The 12506-nt window shown below is 42.1% G+C and overlaps 1 protein-coding gene across 9 annotated transcripts in view; it reads right to left on the reverse strand.

Moving 5' to 3' along the window:
* ULK4 (unc-51 like kinase 4) overlaps window positions 1-12506 on the reverse strand; it is a 735134-nt gene that overhangs the window by 699243 nt on the left and 23385 nt on the right. For all 9 annotated transcript variants that reach the window (XR_004437258.1, XM_033212151.1, XM_033212152.1 and 6 more), the window contains 2 exons: window positions 6465-6564; window positions 3566-3705 (listed from right to left, as the gene is read on the reverse strand). Coding sequence is in view for 7 of the 9 variants with exons in the window: in XM_033212151.1 (XP_033068042.1) it covers window positions 3566-3705; window positions 6465-6564 (240 nt within the window). In the remaining 2 variants the exon portion in view is untranslated. The remainder of the gene's footprint in view (window positions 1-3565; window positions 3706-6464; window positions 6565-12506) is intronic.

Raw genomic sequence — 12506 nt, forward strand, 5'->3', positions numbered from 1 at the left:
CAAACTCTTCAGACTGTTGTAAGGATTAATCGAAGTTATACAAGTAAAGGGTTTGTAATAGTTGCTGGCATGTGACAAGTGCTCAAGTCTGCTAATATAATTTGTGATTAGAATCTATGGATTGTTGAAAACATGCTAGGAACTACTGTTCTGTTACTTTTATCACTTCCTCTATTAAAAGTATTTCTAGATAGGTACAATGGGTCAGGTGGCTTTGTGGCTTTTCAAGGCTATGTAGGGTCAAGTGCAGTGCCTCACACCTGTAATCCCAGCACTTTGGAAGGCTGAGGCGGGCAGATCACTTGGTGCCAGGAGTTCGAGACCAGCCTGGCCAACATGGTGAAACCCCATCTCTACTCAAAATACAAAAATTAGCTGGGCATGGTGGCAGGCGCCTATAATCCCAGCTACTCAGAAGGCTGAGGCATGAGAATCACTTGAACCCGGGAGGGCGGAGGTTGCAGTGAGCCAAGGCTGCGCCACTGCACTCCATTCTGCATGACAGTGAGACCCTGTCTCAAAAATATAAAATTAAAATAAAATAAAGGCAATGTGAAGTTAACTCTTAACTTCTAGTCACAAATACATACTAAGGATGTCTGCTGGTCTACAATAGTGGCTTTTAAACTTATGTGAGCATCAGAATCCCCTGGAAGACTTGTTAAAGCACAGACTACCAGTCACTACCCCCAGAGTTTCTGCTTCAACAGGTCTGGGATGGGGCCCATTTCTACCAAATGCCAGGTCAACCTAATGCTGCTGGTCCAGAGGACCACTAGCAGGGATCAGGAAAATTTTTTGTGGTTGGTAAAGAGCCAGCTAATAAATATTTTAGACTTTATGAGCCATACAGTCTTTTATACTTCAATGTCATTTCATTTTAATGGAATCTCATACTTCAAATCTGCTGTTGCACAACGGTAGCCACTGACATTACATAAACCAAAGGTCATGGCTGTGTTCCAGTGAAAGTTTACTTACAAAAATAGGAATCCTACCCAACCTTTGCTAACCCCTGTTCTAGAACACAGGTTTAGGTTACAAAGCAGCCTGAATTTTTCAGATCGTAACAGCTGATAATAAATCTCATTAAATAACTCCCGTATAGATATCAGCAAACTACAGCCTCTGGGACAAACCCTGGCCACTGCCTTATACAGCTATGAACCAAGAGTGTTGGATTTAAAAAAAAAAAAAACCTATCTGAAAACTGCCACACCAAAAAAAAGGTAATTAAAAAAAAAGGTGGGGGGGGGGGTTGGCCAGGCATGCTAGCTCACACCTGTAATCCCAGCACTTTGGGAAGCCAAGGCAGTAGGATCACCTGAGGTCAGGAGTTTGAGACCAGCCTGGCCAACACGGTGAAACCCTATCTCTACTAAAAATACAAAAATTTGCCACACACCTGCAGTCCCAGCTACTCGGGAGGCCGAGGCGGGAGAATTGCTTGAACCCAGGATGCAGAGTGTGCATGAGTTGAGATCACACCACTGCACTCCAGCCTGGACAACAGAGTGAAACTGTGTCTCAAAAAAATAAAAATAAAATAAAATACTTTTTAATGTGGTTTTTATATTTCTAAATGGTTAGGAAAAAAATCAAAATAATATTTCTAGACATGTAACAATGAATTATATGAAATTCACATTTCCATATCCACAAATGAAGTTATTGAAATGCAGCCACATCCAGGTATTTACAAATTATCTACAGCTGCTCTCAGCACTACAATGACAGTTGAGTAGCTAGAGACTTGAGGCACATATGTGAATATTTCAAACAAGAACTGCTATTCATTATACAGGACTTTATGGAGTTTTCTTTTTTAGGTTTAATTATCTTCTCATACAGATGGCCTGCAAAAATAAAATTCTTAAACGAAATATTCAGCTTTTTATTTCCTTGGCATATACTAAAGAAAAAGTGGCCGGGCGCGGTGGCTCAAGCCTGTAATCCCAGCACTTTGGGAGGCCGAGACGGGCGGATCACGAGGTCAGGAGTTCGAGACCATACTGGCTAACACGGTGAAACCCCATCTCTACTAAAAAATACAAAAAGTTAGCCGGGCGAGGTGGCTGGCGCCTGTAGTCCCAGCTACTCGGGAGGCTGAGGCGGGAGAATGGCATAAACCCGGGAGGCGGAGCTTGCAGTGAGCTGAGATCCGGCCACTGCACTCCAGCCTGGGCGACAGAGCGAGACTTCGTCTCAAAAAAAAAAAAAAAAAGTAAAAACTCAGACCAGTAATATGTACAATTCCTCAGGGTATGTACTTATAAAGACAATAATTGACGTCACCATGAGCACACTACTTACCAAAAAGTATCCTAGAAACTTAACCTAAATATAATAGGTAATCCTCACAAATATCTTGAAAAATCTATCTCCATGTGACAAAGAAACTAAGGCAAAGAGAAGCAGGGTAACTTGTCCGAATTCACACGGCTTCTAAGTGTTAGTGTTGATGGCAACTCAGAAACCAAGTAGGTTTCATGACTCTACTATACTGAAGCACATTTAGTTGTGGATAATTTTACCAAAAGAGAAAATATTTGATCCATAATATCAGGAGTCATACATATATAGCCAAGAATGCCACTATCAACTAAAACAATGGTTCATAAATGTGTATGATGACTTAAGAGTTAAGAGGGCCTTATCTTATAGACATATTGGGTTCAACATTTACAATGTAGGTTAGTAGCATTAAGTGATTACTCAAAGAGCTCTGAAAAGGAGACTTCACATTCAAAAAGCAACTTAGGTAGCTAAAATACAGTACTATATATTTCCTTTCATTTATTTTTTTTATTTTTTATTTTTTTCCTGAAACAGAATCTCGCTGGAATCCCAGGCTGGAATGCAGTGGCATGACCTCAGCTCACTGCAACCTGCGCCTTCCGGGTGCAAGCAATTCTCCCTGCCTTGGCCTCTCAAGTAGTTGGAATTACAGGTGACCACCACCATACCCAGCTATTTTTTTGTGTTTTCATTTTTTATTTTTTTATTTTTTTAAAACAGAGTCTTGCTCTGTCACTAGGCTGGAGTGCAGTGGTGCAATCTCGGCTCACTGCAACCTCCGCCTCCCGGATTCAAGCAATTCTCCTGCCTCAGCCTCTCGAATAGTTGGGACTACAGGAGTGCGCCACCACACCCAGCTAATTTTTGTATTTTTTGTTTGTTTGTTTTTAGTTGAGATAGGGTTTCACCATGTTGGCCAGGATGGTCTCAATCTCTTGACCTCGTGATCCACCCACCTCAGCCTCCCAATGTGCTGGGGTTACCCAGCCCAGCCTTTTGTGTTTTTAGAAGAGACGAGGTTTTGCCATGTTGGCCAGGCTGGTATCGAACTCCTGACCTCAAGTGATCCGCCCGCCTCGGCCTCCCAAAGTGCTGGGATTACAGGCATGAGCCACCTGTGCCCTGCATCCTTTTATTTTAAAAAAAGATTAACTAAAATTTCAAGATGTTCTATACCAAAATTTTATCTAAAAATAAAAACATCATTGAGAAAGCACTCTAAATTGAGACAGAAGCAGTTAGAAAATCAAAAACTTTCATGAATTACCTTCCCAGGAGAAATGTCACAAAAGAGAATGCCAAGTTTATGAAGATGATGTAATCCAGTAATCAGGTCAATCCCAAATTCTCTCACAACGTCTTCTGGGAGGTTTTCATCTTGAGCAATAACTGTTTTTAAGGAACCACCTGCAAGAAGTTGATTAAAATCACCCATTTCAACCCCCTACATCACCCGAGAGGTTCCATGCTGACAGATACGAACATTGAAAAATGATCAAGACAGTAAACCCTCACAGTCTGGTCAAGGAACACACATGTGAGTGAATACAGTGGCCCAAGCACTGCAACAGAAGTCTATGCCCAAGCACCAGAGACAGATTCAGGAAAGTGCCTGCTCCCTATGGATGAATGGTGAGAGGCAAGCAGGTAAGATGAAAGGATAATAACCCTAACAGCTGCAAATACTAATGGTAAATACCCCAAAACTGTGCACTTAAATCATATTATGCAAAGTATACTCTCGTTTACTGTTGTGCTGTCAAGTCACATTCTGCAAAGTACTGCATGGCAAAAAAAGACTATGCCTTTCCTTAGCAGATAATCACAACCCTTAGCATATGCCATTAATGAAATAAAAGGCCAAAGTCAGGCACATTGAGAATCCCTTTGCTATATTCTTCCAAGGTCCCAGTTACTTCTCTACCATCTAAGTGCCAGAAACAACTTTTTTTTTTAAGGGTCAAGATTACAACAGCCAATCCATCAACAGATGAATGGATAAAGAAAATATGGTACATATATACAAGGGAGTACTATTCAGCCATAAAAGAGAGATTTTGTCATTTGCAACAACACGGTTGGAACTGGAGGTCATTATGTTAAGTGAAATAAGCCAGGCACAGAAAGACAAACATTGCATGGCCTCACTCATTTGTGGGAGCTGAAAATTAAAACAACTGAAATCATGGAGATAGAGAACAGAAGAATGGCTACCAGAGGTTGGGAAGAGTAGTGGGGAGGTGGCAGGGAGTGGGGATGGTTAATGGGTGAAAATAAATAGTAAGAATGAATAAGAACTAGTACTTGATAATACAACAGGTAGCTAAAGTCAATAACAATTTAACTGTACATTTTAAAATAACTAAAAGAATATAATTGGATTGTAACACAAAGGATAAATGCTTGAGGAAAGGGACACCCCATTTACCCTGATGTGCTTATTACACACTGCATGCCTGTACCAACTATCTCATGTACCCCAAAGATATTAATATACACACCTACTATATACCTACACAAATTAAAAATTAATACAGCAGCCAAATTCAGAAAAAGTAAAGTCTCTGCTTGCATTGGAAAGTTGAATATGAATTACTATGATGAAGGGAAGAGGTATTCGGGGTTTTATTTTGTTTTGGTGGGTGAGGGGCCGTTACAGACGTAGGCATGTTTTCCAGTTAGGATACTACATCTGGTCAGCTGAAGCAAAAAACTAATTCTAGGACTATCTCTTGATAACCTTATCTACGGAAGTAATTCAACCATAATTCTGTCCTATTGATTCAGAAAAATAAAATCAAGTAAGTTATTAATCCAAATTACTTAAGTTTTGTAAATTCTGTGTCAATATAAGTTAGATTCACAAAGCTAGTAATAATTATATCAATATTCAATTATCCTTTTTTTTTTTTTTTTTTTGAGACGGAGTCTTGCTCTGTCGCCCAGGCTGGAGTGCAGTGGCCGGATCTCAGCTCACTGCAAGCTCCGCCTCCCGGGTTTACGCCATTCTCCTGCCTCAGCCTCCCCAGTAGCTGGGACTACAGGCGCCCGCCACCTCGCCTGGCTAGTTTTTGTATTTTTAGTAGAGATGGGGTTTCACCGTGTTAGCCAGGATGGTCTCGATCTCCTGACCTCGTGATCCGCCCGTCTCGGCCTCCCAAAGTGCTGGGATTACAGGCTTGAGCCACCGCGCCCGGCCTCAATTATCCTTTATTGTTACTCAATGTATAAACAGAAGTACACTAACAGTAGTTACTTCATAGTAGTTAACAGTAGTACTTAGTAGTGGTTATTACATTTTTTTCCCTGTTAAACTCTTAAAATTTTGAAACTAAAAGCCTAGATAATATGTATTTAGTCACCTTTCTCCCTGTATATAGTCCTAGAAAGCTGTATGAAGGAATAGCTATAATTTGTTATCTCTAATTATTTGTTGGTTCATCTTTGTACTTTTTCACATTGCTTAAAATTTTAGGGGGTACAGTATGCTTTTCACAAAAACAAAAAGATACTTTATAAATGTGTTAGCTAATTAATAGCTAGGCAACTTAAAATGTTCGTTTTTATTCCTTGGGAAAATATTTTTGATAAATTAATCACCACTTTAAAACATTTCTAAATTTTTATGTATGTAATGTAATAATATACCAAAGTAGGCTGGGCGCGGTGGCTCAAGCCTGTAATCCCAGCACTTTGGGAGGCCGAGACGGGCGGATCACGAGGTCAGGAGATCGAGACCATCCTGGCTAACACGGTGAAACCCCGTCTCTACTAAAAAATATGAAAAACTAGCCGGGCGAGGTGGTGGGTGCCTGTAGTCCCAGCTACTCGGGAGGCTGAGGCAGGAGAATGGCGTGAACCCAGGAGGCGGAGCTTGCAGTGAGCCGAGATTGCGCCACTGCACTCCAGCCTGGGCGACAGAGCGAGACTCCATCTCAAAAAAAATAAATAAATAAATAATAATAATATACCCAAGTAAACTCAACCCGGAACTGAATTTACATAATTCTTTTTCCCAAACATCTTTGCTCTTCACCCTTCCCTAATACCCACAGAACAATAGATTTTCAAGTTAACATAGTAAATAACATCAAAAGTAACAAAACTTACAGCATGTTTTTTTTTCAATATTATATTCATAGCACTTTTTACCTATTCTTTCGTACCTGTGCAGAGTTCCACCACTAGCCAGAGGTGATTGCTGGTTTCATACCATTCATGAAAAGTTACAATATTCTTGTGTTTAATTTCATGGGTGAGACGGACCTATAAAAACACAGAGCATTCACTCTAAAAAGAATATTCCTAAAACTCTTACATCTACTGAGAAAAACCTAAATATACAATTGGTAAGTGGATAAGAAAATGGTGACATTTATTTGGTGGAATTCTATACAGATATTAGAAATCATGGTTATGACGGCTAGTTACACAGAAAAACACTATCTTAAAAATAAACTTTTTTGGCCATGCACGGTGGCTCACACCTGTAACAATCCCGGCACTTTGGGAGGCAGAAGTAGGCGGATGACTTGAGGTCAGGAGTTCAAGAGCAGCCTGACCAACATGGTGAAACCCCGTCTCTACTAAAAATACAAAAATCAGTTGGGCGTGATGGCACACGCCGTTCAGTAGCCTGAAATTCAAGCTACTCGGGAGACTAAGTCAGGAAAATTGCTTGAACTCAGAAGGCAGAAGTTGCAGTGTGCCGAGATGGCGTCACTGCACTCCAGCCTGGGTGACAGAGCAAGACTCCATCTCTAAATAAATAAATAAATAAATTTTTTAAAATTTGTGTAATACTCTTTTGCATGTCTCTGTGAATACAAATTTGTAAAAGAATTATTTATAGAAAAATGACCAGAGGATATTCATCAACATAGCTACTGTTATTCATGAAACTGCTGGTGTTTTTTAATTCTATTTTTCTCTCATTTTCTATTGGCTATACTAATACACACTACTTTCATAGCCAAGAAAGAAAAAATAATTTTAAAGGGAAAAAAATTTCTGCTAAGTAAACATAACCTACCTACTCAATAATACAATAGTTAACTAAGTTGTATTATCAACTGCCAAAATATTGTCAACATTAAAATGTATACTTAATTTTATTACATAGAGGAATGAGTGTTATAATGTTAATTGAGAAGGGCAAAAAACAAAATTATACCATGACTAAACCATTAAAGAACAAACTCGGCCGGGCGCGGTGGCTCAAGCCTGTAATCCCAGCACTTTGGGAGGCCGAGACGGGCGGATCACGAGGTCAGGAGATCGAGACCATCCTGGCTAACACGGTGAAACCCCGTCTCTACTAAAAATACAGAAAACTAGCCGCGCGAGGTGGCGGGCGCCTGTAGTCCCAGCTACTGGGGAGGCTGAGGCAGGAGAATGGCGTAAACCCGGGAGGCGGAGCTTGCAGTGAGCTGAGATCCGGCCACTGCACTCCAGTCCGGGCGACAGAGCGAGCCTCCGCCTCAAAAAAAAAAAAAAAAAAAAAAGAACAAACTCAGAAACTAGAAGGAAACAAACCAAGACATGAGCAATGATTATCTTCTTATTTTTTTTTTTTTTTGAGAAGGAGTCTTGCTCTGTCATCCAGGCTGGAGTACAGTGGTGCGATCTCGGCTCACTGCAACCTCTGCCTCCCAGGTTCAAGCAATTCTCTGCCTCAGCCTCCCAAGTAGCTAGGATTACAGGTACATACCACCATGCCCAGCTAATTTTTGTATTTTTAGTAGAGATGGGGTTTCACCATGTTGGTCAGGCTGGTCATGAACTCCTGACCTCAAGTGACGCACCTGCCTTGGCCTCCCACAGTGCTGGGATTACAGGTGTGAGCCACTGTGCCCGGTCAAGCAATGATTATCTTAGGTGATAGGACAATTGCCCTTTTTTCTTCTATTCATTTTTCCCTATTGTCCAAGTTTCTACAGTGAAGTTGTACTTTTTTTTTTTAATTTTTAAAAGAATTCTCAGAAGGATTCAACAATCTACTTTTAAAAATATTCCTGATCTGGCCAGGTGTGGTGGTTCACGCCTGTAATTCCAGCACTTTGGGAGGCCAAGGCGGGCAGATCACAAGGTCAGGAGATCGAGACCATCCTGGCTAACATGGTGAAACCCTGTCTCTACTAAAAATAAAAAAATCAGCCTGGCATGGTGGTGTGCACATGTAGTCCCAGCTCCTCGGGAGGCTGAAGCAGGAGAATGGCGTGAACCCAGGAGGCAGAGCTTGCAGTGAGCCGAGATCGTGCCACTGCACCCCAGTCTGGGCAACAGAGCGAGACTCCGTCTCAAAAAAAAAAAAAAAAAAAGCAATTCCTGGTCAGTGGCAGTGGCTCACGCCTGTAATCCCAACACTTCAGGTGGCCAAGGCAGGAGGATCACTTGAGCCAGGGGTCCCCAACTCCTGGGCTGTGGACTGGTCCAGGTCCATGGCCTGTTAGGAACCAGGCCAGACAGCAGCAGGTAAACAGTCAGCAAGCAAGCATTACTGCTTGAGCTTGCCTCCTGTCAGCGCAGCAGCAGCATTAGATTCTCACAGAAATGCAAACGCTATTGTGAACTGCGCATGGGAGGGATCTAGGCTGTGCACTCCTTATGAGAATCTAATGTCTGATGATCTGAGGTGGAACAGTTTCATCCCGAAACAATCCCCACCCCATGAAAAAACTGTCTTCCACAAAACCAGTCCCTAGTGTCAAAAAAAATTTGGGGACCAGTGCCACAGTTTTATATATATATATATAAACATATATATAAACATAGAAATTGACCCTTCTAGTTTTAAAGCTTGAAACTTATATCTGTCTTCTTTGAAATCCTTCCTCAGGAAAGGACCCCTAAGCCTCTCAAAAAGTATCAAGGAACTGAAGCTCACCAGATCACCACATCCAACCATGAGGCACCAGGCCCCTGAGTCACCATGATTGCCTCCTCTCACCTCCAAAGGTCTGTTTCCCCACACGATGCTACATTTCTTTCCCGTTACATGAACCCCTAATTTTAGTCAGTCAAGGAGATTGGTTTTGAGACTGAGCTCCCATCTCCTTGGCAGCAGCACCTGATTAAAGCCTTCTTGCCTGGCAATAGGTGTCATCTCAGTGATTCGTCTTCTGTGTGGAAAACAGCAGGTACTAGACCAAACCCCTGGTGTTTCAGTAACAGTTTTAACACAAGCCTGGGCAATATAGCAAGACTTCATCTCCACTAACAAATTTTTTTAATTAGCCAGGCATGGTGATGCAAACCTGTAGTCCCAGCTACTCAGGACACTGAGGCAGGAGGATAGCTGGAGCCTGGGAGTTCAAGGCTGCAGTGAACTGTGTTGCACCACTGCACTCCAGCCTGGGCAAGACAGCAAGACAATAACTCCAAAAAAAAAAAAAAAGAAACATTCTTACTTATTTTCTGTTCGATAAGTATTAAAAAAAAAAAAAAAGAGACATCCTAGATGAATCCTAATGTCATCAATTCACCCTATTGCAAAAGGTATCTTCACAATATGCACACTGATCTTAAAAATGTACATTTCTGTCAGATCATAAGAATACTCGTGCATAAAAAACAAATAATAAAGACGCAAAAGCCTATCTGTTAAAAAATACTAAGTTGTTCTGGAGATTTTGCTTTCTCCTTCTAAAATTCCACTAAATATGAAAAATAGGGCCGGGCGCGGTGGCTCAAGCCTGTAATCCCAGCACTTTGGGAGGCCGAGACGGGTGGATCACGAGGTCAGGAGATCGAGACCATCCTGGCTAACACGGTGAAACCCCGTCTCTACTAAAAATACAAAAAAACTAGCCGGGCGAGGTGGCGGGCGCCTGTAGTCCCAGCTACTCGGGAGGCTGAGGCAGGAGAATGGCGTAAACCCGGGAGGCGGAGCTTGCAGTGAGCTGAGATCCGGCCACTGCACTCCAGTCCGGGCGACAGAGCGAGACTCCGCCTCAAAAAAAAAAAAAAGAAAAAGAAAAAGAAAACCACAAAAATGTGTGCATTACTAGCAAACCATCAAGATCCAAAATGGCTGACAACTAACAAAGTGCTTTCAATCGTGTTCTTTTTTTTGTTTTTGAAACAAGGTCTCACTGTATACCCAGGCTGGAGCACAGTGGCACAATCATGGCTCACTGTAGCCTTCATCTACTGGGCTCAAGGGATCCTCCTCCTCCCTCAGCCTCCAGAGTAGTGGGGACCACAGTTGCACCACTACATTCGATTGACTTTTTTGATTTTTTGCAGACACAGGGTCTCACTTTGTTGCCCCAATTGGTCTTGAACTCCTGGGTTCAACCAATCCTCCCACCTCAGCCTCTCAAAGTGCTGGGATTACAGGTATGAGTCACTGTGCTCAGCTTTAAAACATAAATAAATAAATAAATAAATAAACTTTCTTTTTAAAGTCACATCCAAACTCTACTACCACTTAACACAAACAGATGAGCCCATATATACAGAGCTCCCCATTTTAAAAATGAGACACTCTGTGAACAACTAGGTGGGCTCATACTGTAGCACAATTAGAGGAAAATAGATCCACATAACTTAGAAGACAGACGAGTTAAAAAACAGAAAGCAAAGTGACCAAGAGAAAATTTAAGGAGCAACTTGTAAGAAACTACAAAACTAAAATTAAAAACTTAGCCAGGCATGGTGGCACATGCCTGTGGTCCCAGCTACTAGGGAGGCTGAGGCAGGAGGATCCCTTGAGCCCAGGAAGTCAAGGCACAGTGAGCCGTGATCACATCACTGCACTCCAGCCTGACTGACAGAGTAAGACTGTCTCAAAAAAAAAAAAAACAGGAAGAAAGAAAGAAACTGCAAAACTAATAAGGCCACCAAAGAATAAGGAAGACCACCTGGTGTCCATGTTTAAGGACTCCCACTGATTCAGGCACAGGAAGGGGGAGGTCCTGATGAAAAATAAATGGGCACGGCAATTACAACAGAATCACCACAGAATCTGGGCCCCAGCACTTCCTTCCAGCACTCCTCATCATTCAACATACGCCCTATGCCTACTCTTCCAAATGCTGGGCCAAACTGCCTCTCAAAGTCTTGCCCTCCACCTTCACCTCAACCACCTATCTCCATGGTTACTCCACAGACCTACAGTGTTCAATGTGGGAGCAATGTGCCACATAGGGCTACTCAGAACTCAAAAGGTGGCTCGTCTGAACTGGGATGTGCTACAGATGTGAAATACACACAGTATTCTGAAGACTTCATACCAAAATATAATAAACAATATCTCAATAATAGTTTTTACCGGCCAGGTGCAGTGGCTCACGACTGCAAACCCAACACTTTGGGAGGCCGAGGTGGGCGGATCACTTGAGGTCAGGAGTTTGAGACCAGGCCGGCCAACATGGTGAAATCCTGTCTCTACAAAAAATACAAAAATTAGGCAGGCATGGTGGTACATGCCTGAAGTTCCAGGAACTCAGGAGGCTGAGGCAGAAGAATCACTTGAACCCAGAAGGCAGAGGTTGCAGAAAGCCTAGATTGCACCACTGCACTCCAGCCTGGGTGGCAGAGCAAGACTTCATCTCAAATAAATTTTTTTAAAAAATACTTTTTACCAATTACATGTTGAAATGATCATACATTGTGTACACTGGTTTTAGAAATATATTACCAAAGTCAGGCTGGGCGCAATGGCTCACGCCTGTAGTCCCAGCACTTTGGGAGGCTGAGGCAGGTGGATCACAAGGTCAGGAGATCGAGACCATCCTAGCTAACATGGTGAAACTTTGTCTCTACTAAAACCACAAAAAATTAGCCGGGCATGGAGGCGGGCACCTATAGTCCCAGCTACTCAGGAGGCTGAGGCAGGAGAATGGTGTGAACCCCGGAGGCAGAGCTTGCAGTGAGCCAAGATGGTGCCACTGCAAGACTCTGTAAGAAAGAAAAGAAAAGAAAAGAAAGAAAAGAAGAAAAGAAAAGAAAAGAAAAGAAATTACCAAAGTTAACTTCGCCCATTTGTTTTTTATTTTTCAATGTGGCTACTAAAAATTCAAAATTAGATTTGTGGCCCCCATTATATTTTTATTAGATGGTGCTGCTAGACTTTTACTAAAAACTGCATTACCACCAAAATCTCTTTCACATATCCTAGCCTGTGACCATATACACACACTTTCCAGCTCACTCCCACGAGCATTCCAATTCTGGTTAAACTCAACCAACCCTCCACATACTCT

This window comes from Trachypithecus francoisi, unplaced genomic scaffold, assembly GCF_009764315.1.
Source record: "Trachypithecus francoisi isolate TF-2019V2 unplaced genomic scaffold, Tfra_2.0 Lachesis_group0, whole genome shotgun sequence".
Lineage (NCBI taxonomy): Eukaryota > Metazoa > Chordata > Mammalia > Primates > Cercopithecidae > Trachypithecus > Trachypithecus francoisi.